This window comes from Chrysochloris asiatica, unplaced genomic scaffold (genome assembly GCF_000296735.1).
Source record: "Chrysochloris asiatica unplaced genomic scaffold, ChrAsi1.0 scaffold00138, whole genome shotgun sequence".
Taxonomy (NCBI): Eukaryota; Metazoa; Chordata; class Mammalia; order Afrosoricida; family Chrysochloridae; genus Chrysochloris; species Chrysochloris asiatica.
The window spans coordinates 8,733,723-8,758,000 of NW_006408656.1; the positions used below are offsets into that span (position 1 = coordinate 8,733,723).

Consider the following 24,278-nt stretch of genomic DNA (forward strand, 5'->3'; position numbering starts at 1 on the left):
TGTTTAGGGTTTCTGAGGCTGTAAATCTTTACAGAAGCAGAAAGTCTCATCTTTCTCCTGTGGAGCTGGTTGGTGGACTTGAACTGCTGTTAGCAGCCCAATGTGGTCAGCAGCCCAGTGTGTAACCTGCTATGATATCTCATTATATCCACAAGGAACTGGCTTGAAGAGATTAGATTCCAGGCTAAAGGTTACACAGCTGGAAAGTGGGAGACCCTGGATACAATCTAGTCAGTCTGGCTCCCACCCCTCTGAACTGTTCTGCTAGCTCATCCTGTGAGGCAAGATAATAAACTATTATCCTTAGTTTATAAAGAAAAAGAGAAACTAAAGATGCTTTATAACTTGCACAAGATCATACTGTTAGTAAGTAACTGAGTCAGGTCTCAGTGTTACCTATAACCCAAATGGCCCCTTACTGTTGGCCATGTTGTACGTAAGTAGGAGACCAGACACCACCTATGGTTCTTTCTAGGACACAGTCCCTCTGTCTCTGTTGCAAAATATGCATGGTTTGTGAGAGAACCAGCAGAATAAGACAGACAACAATGAGTGTCTTTTAAGCTCAAGGTCTTAGGTTTATGGTGAGAGAGGAGTGTACAAGTTCTAGGGGATCTGCCACTATGAACTTGGACCTTTGTCATCTTTCTGGTTCTTCTTTCCTCATCTTTAAAAGATGACAGATAGTAGCCTGGAACTAGGGAAAGAAAATGGACTTTGAAGTCAAACCTGGAGTTGAATTCTGGCCTCTGAAGACTTCATTAACCTTTTTTAATCACAATCTCCTTATTAGTAAAGTGAGTTTAATACCCATCTCCTTTCGCTATTGTTGTTGAGTACCTTGGAATCGGTTCCCACTCATAGTGACCCTGCACAGGATTTCCAAGGCTGTAAATCTTTACCGGAGCAGAAAGCTTCATCTTTCTCCCACGGAATAGCTGGTAGTTTCGATCTGCTATGAGAACTCAATAAACTAAATACATCGGTTAAGCGTAAGGAGCTCTGATAGCGTAATAGTTCGGAATTGGGCTGCGAACCACAAGGTCAGTAATTCGAAACTACAAGCTGTTCCGCAGATTTCCGGCTCCCGTGAAGATTTTATAGGGTTGCTATGAGTCGGAACCGACTCTACGGCACATAACAACAATCGGTTAAGCGTGCAATAAGAGGCCTGGGGTGGCGCTGTAGGATAAGCACTGGGCCGGTTTGAAGCTCAAGGTGGTGGTTCAAACCTACCAGCTGCTCGTTGGAAACCCTATACAAGGTCGCTATGAGTCCGAACCGACTTGACTGCACTTAACAACAAGCGCACGCACAGAGTACAACCCAAGATTCTCAATAAATAGTTCTGGTATGGCACTTTAGGATAAACAATGGACTGGTACCCCGTAAGATTGGCAGCTCAAACCCATCAGCCCTTCTTGGAAATCCTATGTTGTTAAGTGCCGACAAATCGATTCCGACTCATAGCGACCCTGTATAGGGTTTCTGAGGAGCGGCTGACGAACTTGAACCTCTCAAACCGACCTTGCAGGGTCGCTCTGAGTCGGAACCGAGTGGAGGACACACATACAAACAAACAGTAGCTGCAGGTTACCTCTATGGTGTCTTAGTTCAGTTTTCATTTTGTGAGTGGAGAGCCCTCTAGTGTTCACTGGGAGAATTTCACCTAGTAGCTCCTTTTTCCTTTCAGTCTCTCAGCAGTTTGAATCTACCAGCTGCTTGGTGGGAGAAAGAGGAGGCTTTCTTACTGCCTCGCAAAGGGTCGCCATGGGTCGAAATCAATAGTGTTTTCAGGTCAAAGCCTGAAAAGCCAAAATGTGCAAATCCCTGTGTTACTTTAGTTCATTGTGTGTGATGTTCAGGGTTTCAGCATTTGCTTCTATCCTGAGGCTTTGGCAGGGAGAACTGAAATCTGAAAAGTCAGATTACAGCTCTGTGGGATTGAGAAGGAGGCACTAAATACTTCCCAGTATGAAAACCATCCTAGAAATTGCAAGAGTTGTATCATCTGCATATCATAGGTTATTAATGAGTCTTCCTCCAATCCTGACGCCACGTTTTTCTTCATAGAACCCAGCTTCTTGTATTATTTGCTCAGCATACAGGTTGAATAAGTATGGTGAAAGAACACAACCTTGTCGCACACCTTTCCCAATTTTAAAACTTTCAGTGTTCCCATGTTCTGTTCGAACAACTGCTTCTTGGTCCAGGTACAGATTTCTCAGAAGTACAATTAAGTGTTCTGGAATACTCATACTTCTCAATGTTGTCCATAGCTTGTCATGATCCACACAATCGAATGAATTTATAAGACCAAAGAAAAACAAAAAGAGCATGCAATTGGGAAACTGATTCAGTAGAAGAGTGAAGAGGGATAATAGGAGAAAGCAAGAAGTGTAAATCTCCAAATTCCAAAGGACAAGGAAATGAGGAAGTAAGGCCCCTATCTAGAAGGTGGAGAAAAACAGGGTCACAGTCCAGGCAGTACTTCCCTCCCAGGAGGATTTTGGCAATGTTTGGGCTCATTTTGAGTTGTTACTATAGTTGAGAACTGGATTTTTTGTTACAATACCAGTACTTATTCCCTGGGAGATTAAGGTTGTTAAAAAATCCCCCAAAGCCTGGTATAGTTCTGCAAAGGAAAAAATGTCTCCTTCTTGTGAAATACTAGGTTACACCTATTAACAAAACTAATCTTTTGTTCATCATCTGTAAAACGGGGCTCATAGTCTTTTAGATAGGGTAGCTGAGTTGAAACCAATTCCATGGCACTTAACAATCTCCTACCTCACATAATTGTAGTAAACACGTTTTTCCACAAACAGTTCTAATTACTTGCTATATCTGTTGTTAAGTGCTGTGAGTGACTATTTTCCAACTCATGTTGTTAAGTGCCATCTAGTCTGACAATCTCTTTGATATCCCAATGCAAGTAAAGTTTTACTAAAGGTAATACAGAAATGGCTGCAAGCATACATTGACAGAGAACTTCCAGAGGTTCAAACCGGATTCAGAAGAGGCCGTGGAACGAGAGATCTAATTGCTGATGTCCAATGGATCTTGGCTGAAAGCAGAGAATATCAGAAAGCTGTTTACCTGTGCTTTATTGACTATGCAAAGGCTTTTGATTGTGTGGATCATGACAAGCTATGGACAACATTACGAAGCAAGAGTATTCCGGAACACTTGATTGTATATGTGAGGAATCTGTACATGGACCAAGAGGCAGTTGTTTGAACAGAACATGGGAACACTGAATGGTTTAAAATTAAGAAAGGTGTGTGACAGGGTTGTATTTTTTCACCATACTTATTCAACCTGTGTGATGAACAAATAATCCGAGAAGCTGGATTATATGAAGTAAAATGTGACATCAGGATTGGAGGAAGACTCATTTAACAACCTGCAATATGCAGATGATACAACCTTGCTTGCTGAAAGTGAAGAGGACTTAAAACATTTACTGATGAAGATCAAAGAGTACAGCCTTCGGTATGGATTGCATCTCAACGTAAAGAAAACAAAAATACTCACAAATAAACAACATTCTTATCAACGGAGAACAGATTGAAGTTGTCAAAGACTTCATTCTTCTTGGATCAACTATCAACACTCATGGAAGCAGCAGTCAAGAAATCAGAGGATGTACTGCATTAGGCAAATCTGCTGCATAGGATCTTTTTAAAGTGTTGAAGAGCAAAGATGTCAGCTTGAGGACTAAGGTGCGCCTGACCCAAGCCACGGTATTTTCAATAACCTCATATGGATGCCAAAGCTGGACAGTGAACAAGGAAGACCGTAGAAGAATTGATGCATTTGAGTTGTGGTGTTGGAGGAGAATACTGTAAGTACCATGGGCTTCCGAAAAACCAACAGATCTGTGTTGGAAGAAGTGCAGCCAAAGTGCTCCTTGGAGGCCAGGATGGCCAAATGTCATCTCTTATACTTTGGACATATTGTCAGGAGGGACCAGTCACTGGAGAGGATATTATATTTGGTAGGGTGGAGGGTCAGAGAAAAAGAGGAAGACCCCCTGGGAGATGGATTGGCAAAGTGGTAGCATCAATGGGCTCAAGTGTGGCAACAATTATGAGGTAGGCCCGGGACCGGGCAGTGTTTCGTTCTGTTGTGCATAGGGTCACTATGAGTCGGTACCGACTCGATGGAACCTAACAACAACAACAAGTCTGTTCCAACTCAGCGACCTGTATAGCAGGGGTGGGGAAGGGCCATATAAGGCCCGCGAAATCATATTGTCAGGCCCTGCCAGTGCAACCACACAGTTTGTTGTTGTTTAGTGCCGTCGAGTCGGTTCCCATCCATAGCGGCCCTTTTTAGGGTTTCCTAGAAGCAGCCGATGAGCTTGAACTACAGGCATTGCTGTACAAACAGACCTTGCAGTCCAGTGCATTAATCCACAGCGCCACCCCAAGCCATCACATTGTTGTTGTTAGGTGCCGTCTAGTCGGTTCCGACTCAAAGCGACCATATATAGGGTTTAGGAGGTGCGGCTGGTGAGTTTGAACCTCTGACCTTGCAGTGGGCAGTCCACTGCTTACCCTACAGCGCCACACCAGTCTAAGATACTATGAAATTCTTCCGCTGTAAGCTACAGGCAATGATAGTCGTTATAACTGTAATTTCTAATGAGACCATCATATTCCAGGAAGATTACGTGGCGACAGGACCTTGTATCAGTGAGCCCACGGAAATCTTCTCCCCATCGCGTCCTGTTACCGCTTCCAGAGGATTCAAAGGTTTTATAGCAAACCACATTATCCAACAGACCCCGCGCCCCAGGACGGCGCTCGCACAGTGCATTCTGGGACTGGTAGTTCCCATCTCGTCATTGTCGGTCTGCGGCGCCTAGTAGCTAAAACTCGCCTCCCCAATTTGCAGCGCGGCTGAGGGCGTATCTTCGCGACCAGGAAACGGGAAAGATGGCGTCTGCTCAGCGACGTTGAGGCCGCGTTGGGCGGTTCAGACTCAGGGTGGTGAGTCCCGGGCGATGGAGTCGGTTCCCAGGAGCTGGGCGAGAGGGGGAGAGTGGGGGTATGGCGGTGGTCTCTGTCTCCAGGACGAGCGGGGACAGAACGCTTCATGGAAGCGGCATGAGCCCGGGAAGCTCTTGTGGGCCGGGGCGAAGGGGCACGGGCCACAGGGGGAGTGTTGGCCCCTGAGAGCATAGACCATGGTCCTAGTTGGGGGTCAACGATGTTCCGGATCCTAGACCTCTACCCAGGACAAAGCGCCTGTGATATGCTCAATCTGACCTTATTCCTACAGCTTTAGGTAGCTCTTGTTCCAAGCAAACGAACTCTGGCTTTTCTCCCAGAACCAGTCCTTGCTTTCCCGCCTCTGCATCTCCTGTATTATTTCTTTTGCCGGGAATGACTTCCTTTCCTTGCCCTTAATTACACATATTCGAACTCTACCTATAATTAAAATACTCATGAACCACTTCCTGTATGGAGCTTTCCAAAATCCCCTTTTACAAATAAAAGGAAACCCCTTGCTTGAACTCTAGTTCATTTGAGCCTTCCACTATGTGTGTCTAGAATCCTCCGTTGTACAATAAGCCTCTTGTGGATAGGAACTTCCTCATTTCTTTTTAAAATTCAAATTGTGCTTAGAGGGTGTCTTGCATGTAGTATATACTTGATAAATACTTCATTGAGGGAGAGTCACTCTTATGATGTTTGTTGTTGTTAAGTGCCCTCGCTCGAGTCAATTCCGACTTATAGCGACCCTGTCTCGACGGCACTTAACAACAACAACAACAACAACATAGGGTTTCCAAAGAGCAGCTGGTGAGCTTGAACCACCGATCTTGCAGTTCAAACGACTTTGCAATCTGGCGCATTAACCCACAGCGCCACACCAGGACTTGGCAAAGTGGGCAGCATCAATGGGCTCAAGTGTGGCAACAATTGTGAGGTTGGCCCAGGACCGGGCAGTGTTTCTTTCTGTTGTGCATAGGGTCGCTTTGAGTCGGTATCGACTCGATGGAACCTAACAACCTATTTTTGGTGTTGGAAAAATCACCAGATTGGGTGTATTGAGTACATTTTTACCAAAGTGAACATGCCAAGGGGAAAGGATGTCTATGCTAAAGAAATATGGCATACATACTGTATTTTTTCACAGTGCAAACTGCTCAACCCCCTGGTACTGGTGTCATAGTTCAGTGTGTTACATGTGTTTGCGAGTTATTATATATTATATAATATATTATATAATATATATTATATATTTATATATTATAAAGATAGGTAATTTGGCAACAACAATAACTAGAAAGCAAGTCACATATGTAGGTGTATAGTACATACAAAGGAGCTCTGGTAGCGTAGTGGTTATGAATTGGGCTGCTAACCTCAAGGTCAGCAGTTCGAAACTGCCAGCTGTTCCGCGGGAGAAAGATGAGGCTTTCTGCTCCTGTAAAGATTTACAGCCTCGGAAACCCTGTACAGGGTCACTATGAGTCGGAAGCAACTCCATGGCACATAGCAGCAGCAGCAGCAGTACATACAAGGGTACTCAAAAAGTTTGTGGGAAAATTCCATTATTTTTTCATTCTCTTTTCCACAAATTTTTTGAAGTCCTCTCATGCATGCTCAAATAGGAATAGCTATATGTGTGTGTGTGTGTGTGTGTGTGTGTGTGCATATATCCATATTTCCATATTGGATATAGTTTCACATACTTTTCAGATATAACCAAACACCTTGAGATTGTGTCTGGGTTTGTAGGCTTAGGGCTTAAGACTCATAGAACAACTCAATCCCTTGATATAATATACTTGACAAAGTTCATGTTCTACTGTCTAGTGAGGTGAGTACACCTAGGGTCTTAAATGATTGAGAACAGCCATCTAAGAATCAGCCATTGGTCTCTACTTAACGAGAGCAAAAGAGAAAGAAACCAAAGTTTTGGAGAAGAAATGAGTTTACAGAGCTGATGGCCTGTAGGAGCCATGGCCTCATCTACCTTGAGGTCAGAACTCGATGGTGCTCAGTTACCACTATTGACCATTCTAATCTGGGCCACAATAGATGGACCCTGATGGAATGGAAGAGAAATGCGAAACAAAAATCACATTTTTTAAAAGTCCAGGCTTACTGACTTAGTTGAGACTGGAGGACTCCCTGGCATTATCATTCTGAGTTATTCTTTAAATCTTGGACAAAAACTGTCCCTGGGGGTCACCATTTGGTGAAATAGCAAATCTTACAAAATAAAGGATATTGTCTGTGAGTATGGCGCTCCATTTAAAAACCATCTATATAAGTCTAGTCCCTTCCCTGCAACAACAGTTATCCTCCTTCCTCCCTGTGGTTCCTATTTCCATTCTACCCACTTTCCCATCCCTTTTCAACTTGTCCTTCAGAAAATGTTGCCCTCTTGATTTTGAATGATTGGTCATTCCATAGTGAGCATACCTTACTAGTGTTGTTGTTTCCCCTGTATACCTCTCTACTGCTTGGCTGAAAATTGGGCCATGAGGGTGACTTCCTTGCTAGATCTGAAGGGTAGTTGACGGCAGTAGTCTTAGGTTCTTTTAGTTTCTTTCTGACCAATAGATCTGGTCTTTTATTATTATTAAATAGTTTTGAGTTGCATTCCACATGTTCTTCCACTCTCTCCAGGACCCTCTAATGTGATCCCTTTCAGAGCATTTGGTAGTGTAGGTGGCCACTGTCTGGTTCTTCTGTTGACAGAATCATGGAGACTGATGTTCACATGTTCCATTAGTCCATGGACTAATTTATTCCAAACCTCTTCAATTTTTATCTTTCTTCCACACATGGAGAGACCAATATCTGCACCCAAGACAGTCGTTCATGAGCTTTCAAGATCCCAAAAAGCTACTCACCAAAATAAGATGTAGAACATTGTCTTTGTGGACTATGTTATACCATTGACCATGGTGTCCCCTGAGACTATGGCCCTAAGTTCCTAAGCCCAGCAACTCAGTGCCTTAAGATGTTGATAATATCTAGGAAATTCTCGTCATTTTGCCCGATGCATGCTCCACCACATTTATAGTTTGCAAGAAAGCTAAATACTCATTTATAAGTACCCTGTCTCATATGGGTGAGGGAGGAAGAATGGGATATACATATATGTATAACACACATACAATAGAAGACAAAACAGATGACTGGGACCTCCTAAAAAATGGATACTTATTTGCATCAAAAGATTTTGCCAAAAGAGTAAAGGGGGAGCCTACAGACTAGGAAATTATTTTTGCAATGACATATGAGACAAGGGACTACTATCTAAAATTTATAGAAAGTTACTACACCTCTACAAGAAAAAGACAAACAACCCAATTAAAAAATGGGCACAGGGCATAAACAGACACTTCACCAAGGAAGACATTCAGGTAGTCAACAAACATAGGAAGAAATGTTTACAATTATTAGCAATTTTGTTGTTTTCTTGTTAAGTGCCATCAAGTCACTTCCGACTCATAGTGACCCTAATAGGGTTTCCCATGATTATTAGCAGTTTTGTTATGTTGTTGTTGTCAAGTGCTGTGAAGTCACAATGGGTAAGGGAGGAGAATGGGATATATATATATATATATATATATACACACACACACACATACATACATACCTATACACATATATAAGGAGCTCTGGTAGCGAAGTGGTAACGAATTGGCCTGTGAACCACAAGGTCAGCAGTTCGAAACTACCAGCTGTTCCGCAGGAGAAAGATGAGGCTTTTTGCTCCCGTAAAGATTTACAGCCTCGGAAACTCTGTACAGGGTCACTATGAGTCGGAACCGACTCTATGGCACATAACAACAACAACAACATACACATATATGGAGTCCAGGTGTGGCGCAGTGGGCTAATGCATCAGACTGCAAAGTCATTAGAACTGCAAGGTCGGCGGTTCAAGCTCACCAGCTGTTCCTTGGCAACCCTATACAGGGTTGCTATGGGTTGGAATTGACTCAACGGCACCTAACAACAACAACAACAACAACAAAATATATATATATATATATCCCATGTTGTTGTTAAGTGCCGTCGAGTCAATTCCGACCCATAGCAAACCTGTATAGGGTTTCCAAGGAGCAGCTGGTGAACTTGAACCGCCGACCTTGCAGTTCAAACGACTTTGTGATCTGGCGCATTAATCCACAGTGCCACACCAGGACTCCATATATATCCCATACGTGTGTATGTATGTGTGTATATATATATATATATAAAACCTTCTTCCTCCCTTACCCATTCAGCTTATATATCAATCCTTGTATCTATGTACAGAACACTGTTGTTCCAAAGTTGTGTATATATCACTATTACCTCTATCCCTTTTTAGCCCATGCATACCTCCATATGTCTTCACCTGTCTTCATCATTCTTCTGCCACCCTCCCTCTTCTTGTATGTTGCCCTCCCCATCACCGGAACTGACATGTGTTTGCCCTCTAGCCAGTGAATTACTCTCCCTTCCTTCCCACTCCTGATAACCATCAGAGAATGTTCTTTTAGTATGAAAACTTAAGTTGTTACAATGATGGTCTTGTACAATATTTGTCCTTTTGTGATTGACTAATTTCACTCAGCATAATGTCCTCCAGGTTCATCCAAGTTATGAGGGGTTTCACAGATTCATCTTTATTCTTAAGCATTGCATAGTATTCCATTGTGTGTATGTACCAAAGTTTGCTTATCCAATCTGCCAGTAATGGGCACTTAGACTATCTCAATCTTTTTGCTATTTATTATTAGTGATGCTGCCATGAACATCAGTTTGCACATATCGTCTTGAGTCATAGCTCTTATTTCTGTGGACATATACCAATTGTGGGTCACAAGGTGTTTCTATTTCCAACTTTCTGAGGAAGTGCCATACCGTTTTCCAGAATGGTTGAACCCTTTTATAGTCCCACCAGCAAGGTAGGAGGATCTCAGTCTCTCCACACCCTCACCAGCATTTGTTTTCTGTTTTTAGAACTTTGCTATTAATGCTGTTGTGAGATGGTATCTCATTGTTTTGATTTGCATCTCCCTAACCATGTGGTGCTGTGAGTTAATGTGCTGGACTGCAAAGTCGGTTTGAATCACAAAGTCACCATTTGTTCCTCGGAAACCCTATACAGGGTCTCAACTGACTGTTAGTTGACACTTAACAACAAAAGCAACCACAAGGTGGCGGTTCAAATGCACCAGCTGCTCCTTGGAAACCCTATTAGAGTTGCTATGAGTTGGAACTGACTTGATGGTACTTAACAACAAAACAACAAAATTGCTAATAATTGTGAACATTTCTTCATTTGTTTGTTGACTACCTGAATGTCTTCCTTGGTGAAGTGTCTGTTAATATCCTGTGCCCATTTTTTAATTGAGTTATCTTTTTCTTATAGAGGTGTCTTAGTTTCCTATACATTTTAGATAATAGTCCTTTGTCTCATATGTTATTGCAAAAAACTTTATCCTAGTCTGTAGGCTCCCCTTTTACTCTTTTGATGAAATCTTTTGATGAAAATAAGTGTCTAATTTTTAGGAGGTCTCAGTCATCTATTTTGTCTTTTACTGTATGTATGTTTTTAAAAAAATAATGTTTGATAGTGTGTTTATGCCAAGTATTACTTACAGCCTCTAAATTTGTCCCTATTTTTTAATTGATGATCTTTATAATTCTAGGGTTTACATTTAATATTTAATCCATGCTGAGTTTGTTTTTGTATATGGTGTGAGAGATATGGGTCTTGTTTCATTCTTCTGCAAATGGATTTCCAGTGTAGTCTCTTTTCTTTCCAGATAAAATCAGGGATCATTTCCCCCCATCTCTTTAGAAAATTATGTTGGAATCTGGATTGAGATTGTATTAATCTATAGATTGCCTTGAGTATTGTTGACATTTTCACAATAATATGTCTTCTTATCCATGAGCATGGTATATTCTTCAACTTTTGTAAGTCTCTTTTGGTTTCTTTTAGTAATGCTTTGTTGTTTTCTTTGTATGTGCCTTTGTTGTTTCTCTGGTTAGATTTATTCCTGTTTCATCTTTTGGGTGGCTATTTTGGATTTCTAGTTACGGGTTTTTTATTGTTTCAAAATTTGTATTTGTTTTGTTTGGTCTTGTAGTGTTTTCTAGAAGTCTTCTAAAGTTTTTTCTGTGTTCTCCTTGCTTTCCTTACTCTGTCAGTCTTTTTAAGTCAACTAAATATCATTCTTTTGAATTCTTTTTCAGTTTCCTTTTCTTCCTCAACTGTTTTCTGGTTGTGCATTTTGGTCATTTGTTTAAGCCATTCTCTTTGTTTCTTCGTGTGTTCTAAACACATTTGTTTTGGGGACATTGTGGTGTTGTATTTTGTATTGAATTGATGATTGTGTGTTGATGTGCTCTTAGGCTCTCCTGTCTCCTGGGGGTGTAGTTTGAGAATGGAAGCTTGTGCACCGTTCTCTGTTCACTGTTCATGCACCCCAGTTTAGGGAGGTTTGGCTGGTGTTGGCTGCTCTCTATCATTGATTAGGTAGCATAGGAGCTGGTATTGGCCCTTGCACAGTGGGTGGAGCTGCAGAACGTATGGTTGTGACTGGGCTGCATGGGCATGGTTGCTGTCTCCTGTTGGGTGGGAAAGAGGAGAACCCCCTCCCCTACACACACACAAGAAAATGAAACACCATAAACAACCAACAATGAAAAGAGATAAAAATAAAGGAGAAAAAAGTATATAAAAACAGGCAGCAACCAGAAAAAAATCAATATTATAACTAAAAAGAGGGGCAGGAAAATGGAGATATAGAAGAGAAAAATAAGAGAAAATAAACAGAAGGGGAAAAATATAGAGAGGGGGTAGATTAAAAGATACAGAGATTAGTAAAGATCAAAAGGGAGAAGAAAAGAAGGGAAATGAGAAACAGGAAAAGATGGAAAAACAAAAGCTGAGGTTGTTGTTGTTAAGTGTCATCAAGTTGGTTCTGACCCATAGTGACCCTGTATAGGGTTTCCAAGGAGCAGCTGGTGAGCTTGAACCACTGACCTTGCAGTTCAAATGGCTTTACAGTCTGGTGCATTAACCCACAGTGCCACACTAGGACTCCAAAGCTGAGGTAGAAAGGATAAAATTCAAAGGAATGGAAAGAGAAGAAGAAATAATAAATAGAAACAACAAAAGGAAAATAAAAACTAAATAAAGACCATTTTTTATTTTTATTTAATTGCGGCTGTTGAAGAGAAAACTCTGGGGAACTCCTGCAAACTAAGGGGCTCACGAGGTGAAGCAGGAAGGATATGACAGTAGAGTTCCTGGTTCTAGATGAAGTTCCTACAGGCCTAGGTATTATCTATGTTCAGGGCACCCAATCTGAAGTAGTTCATGAGTGGGGAGCGGGAGGGATGTGACAGCGGAATTCCTGGTCCTAGATGGAGTTTCTACAGGCCTAGGTATTAATCTGTGTTGAGGGCACCCAATCAAAAGCTGTTCATGAAGATCATTGATGGAGCTGGTTTCAGTGTCTGTTAGGACCACGGGACAGCTAGAGATAAGAGTGGCTGGTTATGTGGGTTTCTGCTAGACTAGTGCTTATATGTGGCTCTGTGGGTTCTGTAGGTCTGGAGTAGAGCCCACCTGAATCCAGGCATCAAAGTGGCAGAGACGCCCCCACCTCACACTGGCATGGTTCACAACCCCCTGGCTCCAAACTCCAGGAGAACAGGGTCGGTGCTGGGAGTGGATGAGGGTGGGAGCTGGCCACACCTCTGGTCACCAGGGAGCTTTCCATTGTCTACATGAATCTGCTGTCAGGCCATCTGGCCAGCCGTTCACCAGTCAGTCTCATTCTTTCTCTGTTCCTGTTTAGCTTCTCCTTATGGCAAGCACTCAATCCACTTCTCTAACCTTTCCTCTGAAGTTTAGGGTCCCAGGATTTTCATCTGTGTCTGTTTCATTCAGTCTTTCCTGTCTTTGTTGTGGAGAGTCCATGCAGTGTGTCTGCCTCGTTCACCATCTTGCTAGAAGTCTCTCTTGTAGGGATTTTTTGTGAATTAAGTGAATATAAAAGTCAACTTGTTTAGGATGGTGCCCAGTATATAGTAAGTCCTCCACTTACCCATGACAGATGGCAGGAGAGCTGGCTGACAAGAAGGACCGTGATGCATCACCTTCCAAGGAGGAAAGGAAAAGATCTCGAACTCCTGACAGAGAGCGGGAAAGAGATCGGGACCGGAAGTCTTCCCCACCTAAGGATCGGAAGCGGCATCGTTCAAGGGATAGACGTCGAGGGGGCAGCCGTTCTCGCTCCCGTTCCCGTTCCAAGTCTACAGAAAGGTAAATAACTTTGTTACATCTGTTACAGGGGAAGGAGCATTTCAGATGTCTTAATTCACAGTTCCCCTCTTGTCTCTTGTATTAGGACAGTTGTCTTTTCCACTTTTCTCTATCCCTAGCCTAGTTAGAATTGCAGGTGTTTTTATTTTCCCCCGGTTACCTAGTAGCTTTCAAAGGTTTGGAGGGAACTTGTCAAGTTGAGGCCCAGATAATCAGGGGAGGTAGGTCACATTGTCCATGACCTGTCATTGCCGTTAAAACTTAGCAGTACAACTCTGATCTGTCAGACCTTAGAATTCCCTCATAACTTTCCCAGAAAGTACATTGCCCTGATTGAAAAACACTACTTTTGAGGAAAAAAGAGCACAGAGGCCTTGTTGTTGTTGTTATATGCCGTGAAGTCGGTTCCGACTCATAACGACCCTGTACAGGGTTTCCAAGGCTATAAATCTTTACGGGAGCAGAATGCCTCATCTTTCTCCTGCGGAACAGCTGGTAGTTTTGAACTGCTGACCCTGTGGTTCGCAGCCTGATTCGTAACCACTACGCTACCAGAGCTCCTTTCTTGGGCTACAGAAAAGGAGGATACTCTGGAAATGTCAAGTGATTACCTATATTTTCTGTCTGTCAGAGAACGACGGCACAAAGAACGAGAGCGAGATAAGGAGCGTGATCGGAACAAAAAGGACCGAGATCGGGACAAAGATGGGCACAGACGGGACAAGGACCGTAAACGATCCAGGTACCTAAGGGAATGAGAATGGTTTCACAGGGACGCTGTCTCTTCCTTAGCTTCATAGGGAAGTCAGCTTCTCTTAGCAGATCTTATTGGTGGTTATTATACAGCTGTTTTCTTTTGAAAGAATAATTAGGTAGTAAAATCACAACCCTTTGAGGGTGAACTTGTCCTTAGAGTTTTGAAATTCATTTGAAAAAGTTACCAGTTTATATAACATTTCTTTTTCTCCATCAGACCAGTGTCCCACCCAGGATATATAACATGTATTTGTTAGGATAGCAAAATGCCAGTGTCTTGATTGCTTTCCTCTGGAAACCTATGCACAGTTCTTTCAGGCCCTGAGTGTGCAAGAATTCAGGTCAAAGAACAGACTGCTCATAACAGCTTGTAGATGAGATTTATAGCAGACATGAAAAAGGATTGCTGGACCAGGTAGGAAGGAAAGATGAGGAGGGGAATGTGTAGCAGTACCCGAGAGCAGTGTGGGTGGGTGGCCATGTAGGCTACATTGACTGTGTTATGAAGTTAAGCAGAATTATGTTTTTCAATGTGCAGCTGTTGTTTGGATGAAATATTTTTGATATCAGTAGTGAAGACCCATTTCTCAGAAGAAATTATTCTCAGGAAAGATATCAGGTAGAATGGAGCCAAGGCAGGGCCACGGTCAATCAGGGTTCAGAGCAGCAGAGTAGCCTTGCCTGCTAAGGGAGCTTCAGAACATGATGGATTATTATGAGCCAGTCTTGTTGACTCATGAATAAACTTCTATCCTCTTTTGGACTTCAGTATTAATCTTATCGAGGGACTGTGGGTAAGGCAGCGATATATGGACCTTTCCTGTTTCTTTGCCTTAAAGCTTATCTCCTGGTCGAGGAAAAGATTTTAAATCTCGGAAGGACAGAGATTCTAGGAAGGATGAAGAGGATGAGCATGGTGATAAGAAACTCAAGGTAAAGGAAAGGAAGGATTTTTCTCATCTTCCTCTTCAGCTGAAGCCCTGGTTTGTTGATCTTCAGAGAATGAGAGCCTTTATGTTTTATCTTCAGGCCCAGCCATTATCCTTGGAGGAACTTCTGGCCAAGAAAAAGGCTGAGGAAGAAGCTGAAGCTAAGGTAGAGCTTGGGGTCCTAGGCCTATTTATATTTTCTTAACGGATTTAATGCCTGGGCAAATATTTTCAGACTCTGCCATCTCCCCATTAGTGATGTGACTGTGTCCTGATCCCAGGTCCTTTGTTTATAGTTCCAATCTGTTTTGTAGCCTAAATTCCTCTCCAAAGCAGAACGAGAGGCTGAGGCTGTAAAGCGGCGGCAGCAGGAAGTGGAAGAGCGGCAGAAAATGCTTGAGGAGGAAAGGAAGAAGAGGAAACAGTTCCAAGACTTGGGCAGGAAGATGTTGGGTTCGTTTTCCTACCCTAGATAATTACTAGATTGGACAGGAAAGTATGGAATGGGACTGCGGTGTCACTCAGGTCAGACAGAAACCTGTTTGCTCTGGTTTTGGGTAGAGGGAAATTTATGAGAATAAATCTTCCTCTTAGGTCACCCTTTTTTTTCATAAGGTCCCTTTTTTTTCTCATTTGGTGAACATTGTCTTTTGGGTCCCCTTTACTGCCTCTCCGTTTTACTTGCACTGACATCTTATACAGCTTTGCTTTCTTTCTTTGGCCTGCAGAAGACCCTCAAGAACGAGAACGTCGGGAACGCAGGGAGAGGATGGAGCGGGAGACCAATGGAAATGAGGATGAGGAAGGGCGGCAGAAAATCCGGGAAGAAAAGGATAAGAGCAAGGAACTGCATGCCATTAAGGTACAGGCCTTGGCTCTATCCTCACGCTCCACCCCACCATTCCCACCTTGCCCCCAAAACAAGGTCTTATTTGGCCATTCTTATCTTTACATTCCTCAAAATGTGAGGTTTGGGCCTTGACCTTGATAGGCTTTGTGCTGTTTCCCTGGTAGGAGCGTTACCTGGGTGGCGTCAAGAAGCGGCGCCGAACGAGACATCTCAACGATCGCAAATTTGTCTTTGAGTGGGATGCATCTGAGGACACATCCATTGACTACAACCCCCTGTGAGTAGCATCAGGCCTAGGCTCTAGTTATTTTACCCTAGGTACTTCCTAGTGGAAATGGAAAAATTGGGGTGTGAAAGGTAGAAAAACTAATAGTCAACCAGCCAGAAATGGGAATTATTCCATATTGGTAGTCTGCCTTTCTCTTTTACTGCTGCAACAGCCAGCCCCTTCTCCTTGTTTTCCTCTCTCTCAACCCCAGGTACAAAGAACGGCACCAGGTGCAGTTATTGGGGCGAGGCTTCATTGCAGGCATTGACCTAAAGCAGCAGAAACGAGAGCAGTCACGTTTCTATGGAGATCTAATGGAGAAGAGGCGAACACTGGAAGAAAAGGAGCAGGAGGAGTGAGTGAACAGGGCTATGAGTGGTTGCGTGGCACTTAAAAGTCTTCATAGAAAGGAGTTGAGGATACTAATTTATCTTACTCTAGGGCAAGACTCCGCAAGCTTCGTAAGAAGGAAGCTAAGCAGCGCTGGGATGATCGGCATTGGTCTCAGAAGAAGTTGGATGAGATGACAGACAGGGATTGGCGGATCTTCCGCGAAGACTATAGCATCACCACCAAAGGTGGCAAGATCCCCAATCCCATCCGATCTTGGAAAGACTCGTCTCTGCCTCCACACATCTTGGAGGTTATTGATAAGTGTGGCTACAAGGTAAGAAGGCACAGGTTGGTCCAGGAGACCTGACATTTTCCTACATTCAAAGGGGATTCAAACTTCATTTAGTGATGGTGTTTTTAGATCCCTATTCTTGTGAACCCTCACGTTGTGCTAAGTATATATACCCACTCTGTCAGTAGTAGATGGTATGATTCTGCCTGTAGCCTTTACTGTCTTTGTGTGACTACAGGAACCAACGCCTATCCAGCGTCAGGCAATCCCCATTGGGCTACAAAATCGTGACATCATTGGTGTAGCTGAGACTGGCAGTGGCAAGACAGCAGCCTTTCTCATCCCGTTACTAGTGTGGATCACCACTCTCCCCAAGATTGACAGGTGAGGTCAGCTGGTACCAGGTGGAGTGGGCTTGGCTGGGTAAGGAAGGTGAAAGTGACAAATGTCTGTTTGGTTTTCTTTTTTTTAAGTCAGAAACCCCCTTCTTTAATCTAGAATGGAGACTAGGGACTAATTCATTGGGTCATGGTATCAGAGAAGCATGTGATTTTATTTCTGGCTAGAACCACTCACTAGAGAAGTTTGCTATCCTGCAGTCTGTGGTTTCTAAATGGTATCATTCCATCCTACCCTTGTCCCTCCATTTCAGTAACTGCCCTTAACAATAACTTTGATTTGCTCCTTTTTGTGGTTGGATGAAAAGGCTGACGAAGCTATGGGATGTCCCATTTACCACAGGATTGAAGAGTCAGACCAGGGTCCTTATGCCATCATCCTGGCCCCCACCCGTGAGTTGGCCCAGCAGATTGAGGAAGAGACCATCAAGTTTGGGAAGCCACTGGGCATCCGCACTGTGGCTGTCATTGGTGGCATCTCCAGAGAAGACCAGGGCTTCAGGCTGCGCATGGGCTGTGAGGTTCGTTTCTGAGCCAGCAGGCAGCTCACTGTTTGGGAAGCCTCTCTATTTTGATTATGTCTTTGTAGTCTCTCCCATAGATGATCAGTGAGAGTAAGCAAGAGTTTGGTTTGTGTGTATATGTACTTCTATTTATTGGAGTCCTGATGTAACACTGTAGGATAAGCACTGGACTGTTAACTGCAAGGTTGGCGGTTCAAACCCACTAGCCACTCATCGGAAACCCTATACAGGCTTGCTTCAGAACTGACTCGATGGCACTTAACATTTATTGTGAAGAAACCCTGGTTTCACAACCGTTAACGGTGCTCAGCTGCTAACCTAAAGGTCAGCAGTTCGAGTTAAATCAACTGCTTCATGAGAGAAAGACCTAGTACTCTCTTTCTGTGAAGTCAAGAAAACCCTGTGGGGGCAAGTTCTCACCAGGACTGATAAGAGTCAGAATTGACTCTACAGCATATAACATTAATTTATTGAGAATGCATACCAGTAGTTGTACTAATCACATCAAATATGTGTGTATATATTTGCTCATTAATTCTCAACAGCAAACATGTGAGCGTGCTAGTGGTATCTCCATTTAAAAAGGAAGCTGAGGCTCAGCTTAATAATGTCCATAATCACACACAGCTAGTAATGGACCGAGCTGAGATTCAGATCCAATGCCTGTGCTCTTCGTCACTCTGCTAGACCATCTCATTGACTTTATGTGTTACCATTATCTCAGGATGGGACAGGAGAATAGGAATAAGAAATCTGTTATAGGAATTAAGCCTTCTGCAGACTTTCCAATATAATCAATCCTTTTATAAGAGTCCTCTACAATATCTTAGTCTCTCCCCCATCTAGGAAAGTTCCTTCTGATTTTGCCTCTTGTCTAATTCCCTAAGTACTGAACTGCTAATCGCAAGGCTGGCAGTTCAAACCCACCAGCTGCTCTTTGGGAGAAACATGAGGTTGTCTGTTCCTGTAAACATTTACAGTCTTTGAAACCCTGTGTAGGGTCGCTATGAGTCATAATCAACTCGATGGCATTGGGTTTGAGTTGCCTAACCCCCAGACATTACTCAAGAACCCATTCATTCCTGGAAAATTCAAAGTTGCAACACGTCATTTCATGCAAACTCCCAGCAACTCTCACTGCCAGACATAACTGGAGGCTGGGGTTCATTCACTTCCTTAGCATTGGAGATCTGTTGTCCAAGTGGGTGGGTAGTTCACAGGAGGTAGAAGAAAGGGCCTTATATGATTACACTTTACCTTCCAGATTGTGATTGCTACCCCGGGACGTCTGATTGATGTGCTGGAGAACCGCTACTTGGTACTGAGCCGCTGTACCTATGTGGTTCTGGACGAGGCAGATAGGATGATTGACATGGGCTTCGAGCCAGATGTTCAAAAGATCTTGGAGCACATGCCTGTCAGCAACCAGAAGCCAGACACAGATGAGGCTGAAGACCCTGAGAAAATGTTGGCCAACTTTGAGTCAGGGAAACATAAGTATCGCCAAGTAAGGCTGGATCCCTGGATTGGGGAAAATTGATTCTTTCTTACCCTAGGTTTCCAGAATGATGAGGCATCTGTCAGTCTTCCAACAGTCTTAAGGGTGGAGCCATTTAGCTCCACCTTGGAAAAAGGATTCCAAGCTGTCCTGTTACTATAGAGACTATAGGTACTAGCACATACTCCCAGTCCTTCCCCCTCATCATAGGATGTAAAATGCAGTAATGAACAAGTGCTGAGGACAAAGATGGGAAGGCAGTAGATAGACCCTTATTTCCTAAGGTGGTGGCTAGCAAAGCTTACCACCAGGGCTGATTTTAGAGTCTTTAGCTGGACTGCCTATGGTGATGATAGGCTATGTGACTGTGTCTGGCCGGGCCTAGAACTGAGCCTCCTGTTTTCACAGACGGTCATGTTCACAGCCACCATGCCCCCAGCAGTGGAGCGTCTGGCCCGGAGCTATCTTCGGCGACCTGCTGTGGTGTACATTGGCTCTGCAGGCAAGCCCCATGAACGAGTGGAACAGAAGGTCTTCCTTATGTCAGAGTCTGAAAAGAGGTACAGGAGCAACTGAGCCTGGGTGGAGACAGGGCGGGCAAAGGACTTAAACTTTAGGTCAGAGTGGTGGCTGGAAAGGGACTGCACTGCGCTATTGAAGAGTGTCTGCTTTGTTTGGAGTGCCATGGGCATTGAAGAGTCTGCTCATCGTCTTGAGTATTTCACTGAGGGGGATAATTATATTGTTTTCTGCTTTGTCTTTCTCTTCTTAGGAAAAAGCTGCTGGCAATCTTGGAGCAAGGCTTTGATCCACCCATCATCATTTTTGTCAACCAAAAGAAGGGCTGCGATGTGTTGGCCAAATCCCTGGAGAAGATGGGGGTATGTCTGGCAAAGGAGAGGAAAGACTGGTCTCTGACGCATTTTCAAACTAGAGGGTCCCTTTGGGTGCCTACTTTCAATTTTCTCCCGTTCTTTTTTGACAAATCAAAGCCAGAAGAAAAGGCAGTTTGGTGGGGATAAAGAGAACCGGGTTAGTTGATAAGACTATCTATGTCAGCAATGCCAACCAAATCTTCTGTAAGTCTTTATCCATTGCAGTCAGGGAGAAGTTTCAAGATACTTATTCTGGAAGGGTCTGAGGACCTGGAAGAGTGGGTGGGTCAAAGCTGTTTGTTTTTATATTTGCTTGGAAGGGGGTGGGGTGATGTCCTCAGGAGGGAGATAATGACAATCAGAATCCTTTTTCACCTACTTTGTTTTCTTTGAGTGAAGCTTACACCACAGTTTAGGTTGAACAATTTCTTTAGAAATTGTTCAGTGACAAAGGTCACATTCTTCACATATGTGAACATTCTCATCATTTTCATTCTGATTGTTCAGTTTCTATTAATCTAGTTTCCCTACCCCTTTACATATTCGTCTTTGTTTTAAAATAAATGTTGACTGTCTCATATAGGTGATTTTTTAAAGGAGTATAGTACTTAAAGCCAGTTTGTTATTTAGCTAAAAGGTGACCTTATGGGGTTGGTGGGGTCCAGGTTTGAAGAGTATTTCAGTGTAGTACAATCCTCCAGTTTTAAGCAGTCTAATAGGTCATGTGCTGTGTGTGTGTTTTTTTAAGTTTTTATTGTGAATTGAGTGAAAGGTTACAGGGCAGATCATCAGTTTTACATTCAACAAATCATAGACTTCGTTTCATTACAATGGTTATAAATCCCCTCCATATACCATCAGATAACAGTATATCTTGGTATTCATTTTAGCTTTATTTATTTTTAAACACTCAGGCATATATAATAATTTAAACCACCAAAAGGCACTTCTGCAAGTCTGCCTCCTCCTGGTTGCCAGCTCTCAGTCCCTCTCTTTCCGTGAATCTAAGAGTCCTCAGCTGCTCCCTCTTTCCATGTCCCAATCTCTGCCTCCATCTCTGGTGTTACTGCTTCTCTGGATAAGGTCCCGCATTGCACTGGTGCTCTTCTCCTTTGATTGTCTTAGGGTTCTCTGTTTCTGGACTGTAAAATTAACTACTACCCCATTTTTGTTACAAAATTTCTGCCTTTACAGTTGTGAAATCACAATTAGTCATGATAACAATTAGTATTGAATCAATGCTGTGTATTTTTAAGAACTTGAGGTTCTGTTACACATTTTCTCCCATTTTTCCTGGAACCACCTATTGTGTCCTTGGGCAAAAAAGGTTGGTAGTGATAGCCGGGCACCATTTAGTTCTGGTTTGGGGGCAGGTGTTAGACCGTTTGCCCTGGAGACTAGTTTCTTCTCTGACTCTTTTAATTTCCTGCTTTCTCTTGCTCTGAATGAATAGTGATCACGTTAGATTGTAGATGGCTGCTGGCAAGTTTTTAAGACTCAACATACACCAAACTAGGATATAGTACTGTATGTTCTAATTGAGATGTCCTATGAAACTATGAGAGACCTTAATCCTTTAATCCCAGAAATCCAATGTCATGGTGTGTTTGCTTATGTCTAAGAAGTATCCATAACTGTGCTCCCTAGTCCTTTATTATTAAGGTCCTGTAGTCTTCATACTGGAACTCTGGTAGTATAGTGGGTTACATGTTGGGCTGCTAACTGCAAGGTCATCAGTTTGAATCCTCCAGCCTCTCCTTGGAAATCCCATCCAGGGTCTCTATGAATCAGAACCAACTCAAGAGCACTTAACAACTCTTGGTACTAGTGTTTGCAGAAAAGTGTGTCTTTTCTACTCCAGTTTAACTTCCATCTTCTTGATCCCTGCTTTCTACCTTATTCTCTCACCTCATTCTTTTATTGACTACCATCATCTGTGTGAAGGAGCTCTGGTAGCGTAGTGGTTACGAATCGGGCTGCGAACCTTAAGGTCAGCGGTTCAAAACTACCAGTCGCTCCGCGGGAGAAAGATGAGGCTTTCTACTCCCGTAAGGATTTACACCCTCGGAAACCCTGTACAGGGTCGCTATGGGTCGGACCCGACTCAATGGCACTTAACAACAACATCATCTGTGTGACTCTACTTCTGGCTCTGACTGCATTGCCTTTGACTTTACCCCCAGTAATACTGCCACATCACACCCTGTACTGATCTATCTTCTTTTAGCTTGCCTGTTTGCTCCTACTTTTCAGTTGCGCTTATTCTTTCTCCTCCCCCTTCTATCCTGCTCTATCTAACCTTCCCTCTCTTCTCTGTGTGTCTTGGGATCCATTGCTCTTTCTTTATCCTTCCAACAGTACAACGCGTGTACACTTCATGGTGGAAAAGGCCAAGAGCAGCGAGAGTTTGCTCTGTCCAACCTCAAGGCTGGAGCCAAGGATATTTTGGTGGCTACAGATGTGGCTGGTCGTGGTATCGACATCCAAGATGTGTCTATGGTTGTCAACTATGATATGGCCAAAAATATTGAAGGTAAGTGTTAAGGGAAAGTAGCTTCAGTAGAGGGTAGAGGGAGACTCCTTATCCTTTCTGTCTCAAAGTCAGAGTGCTGCACCGAAGCTACTGTCACCATCTCTCAAAGCTCTATGTCTAGGATGGCGTGTCCCAGTGAAAAGAGCCCCTGCCCTGCTTCCCATTTGGATGTTGTCCCAGGATCTGGGATAATACTTCAGTCCTCAGGGGTGTGGAGAAGCATGGAGCTAGGCAACTCTTAGTCTTAGCATGGTAGGGTCACCAAAAATCAGTTATGATGAGAGTACTTGTAGGCACTTGAGGTTCAGGCTGCATGAGTTATATATACTGTCCTTGGACCTGTGGTGGGAAGATGATACCTTTGGAAGCAGAGGCTTTAGACACTGTTTACCAGGGGTCTGACCTGATGCCCTGAGTGACACTCCTTCCATTCCCCAGATTATATCCACCGAATTGGCCGTACAGGACGAGCTGGCAAGAGTGGTGTGGCCATTACCTTCCTCACCAAAGAGGACTCTGCTGTGTTCTATGAGCTGAAGCAAGCCATCTTGGAGAGCCCTGTGTCCTCCTGTCCCCCAGAACTAGCCAACCACCCAGATGCCCAACACAAGCCAGGCACCATCCTCACCAAGAAGCGCCGGGAAGAGACCATCTTTGCCTGACACAACACTCTTCCCAAGGATTTAAGGGCATGCTCTGAAGCTGCCTAATGCTGGTTCTTTAGGACCCTCACATCCCTCTCTCCAGGTCCTCACTCTTGGATTATGGGAGTCTACAAAACAATCAAGACTCATGTCTGAAGGCCTGAGCTTCAGGAGTAGAGGAGCTGCTATAGGAGGCAAGAGAAGCAAATGGCCAGGTTTGGGCCTAGCTCTGCCCCTCTGTGGGGCTTGGTGATTGCAGTGGGCCTTCAGCTCTTCCCAGGGTATGGGGACAACCAGTTGGCATGTTCCCCCAGACTGCCTGGATGGGAGCACTTTGGGTACAGACTTGACTGCATAAGCTGTAGCAACAATGCTGCCCAAAATGGCCCAGCGGGTATGACCTTGTGAGGGTTGGGGGCCCTGGACTCTTGTCGTTTTGACAGCTGTTTTCACATTTGGATTCTCAAGAGCTTTTAGAGCTGTGTACCACCCCAGTGCCAAGGGGTGCTGCGCACTCTAGGCATCCCTCGCCCAGGGAATTTTTTTTAGTAGTTGTGGGATCAGGATGAGCTGTGTTCATCTTTAAGTCAGAGTGAATTTGTTTTCTATTCTCTGAAAAGATGAATTTGTATGTTCTGAGAATAAACAGATGGATATTAAAGCTGTGTCTAGTTCTAGCTAAGCTCATCTCCCAAGTTCTCCCTGGCACCATGGAAGACAGGGAGGGACAGCATAGGGCACAGTGGATTTGACTTGGAAAATTAAAGACATCTGCATCTAGAGTGGAGCCTAGAGTCTCAGCTGCTAGTCTTAAGTCAGTAGATGACATCTGAGCTGAGATGAAGCCATTTGGCAGCAGGATCAGAATGCCTTTCTGCCCCTGCTCCAACCCCACATACTCATGACCCTGGCCAGGATACCCTGTGAAGAACATTGCAGTGTAAGAAATGAGAGTAGCAGATGAGGCACAGTGAGAACCACTCTCCACCTGTGCTGTATGCTTTTCCTTGTGGCTCCCTAATGGCCAGGCCTACTGTATATGGGAAGACAGGCTGGTGAAGGGAGAGGTG

General features: G+C 43.7%; 1 protein-coding gene across 1 annotated transcript; it reads left to right on the plus strand.

Moving 5' to 3' along the window:
- Nucleotides 1–4,911: 4,911 nt before the first annotated feature.
- Nucleotides 4,912–23,874, plus strand: DDX23 (DEAD (Asp-Glu-Ala-Asp) box polypeptide 23). The gene is made up of 17 exons (XM_006870100.1): nucleotides 4,912–4,997; nucleotides 13,100–13,308; nucleotides 13,940–14,050; nucleotides 14,904–14,997; nucleotides 15,094–15,159; nucleotides 15,308–15,446; nucleotides 15,722–15,855; nucleotides 16,008–16,120; nucleotides 16,323–16,466; nucleotides 16,553–16,778; nucleotides 16,975–17,120; nucleotides 17,478–17,655; nucleotides 18,923–19,165; nucleotides 19,565–19,716; nucleotides 19,929–20,037; nucleotides 22,390–22,564; nucleotides 23,003–23,874. The coding sequence occupies exons 2-17, from the start codon at nucleotides 13,100–13,102 to the stop codon at nucleotides 23,224–23,226; spliced, it is 2,463 nt and encodes an 820-aa protein (XP_006870162.1). The 5' UTR covers nucleotides 4,912–4,997; the 3' UTR covers nucleotides 23,227–23,874.
- Nucleotides 23,875–24,278: the final 404 nt, after the last annotated feature.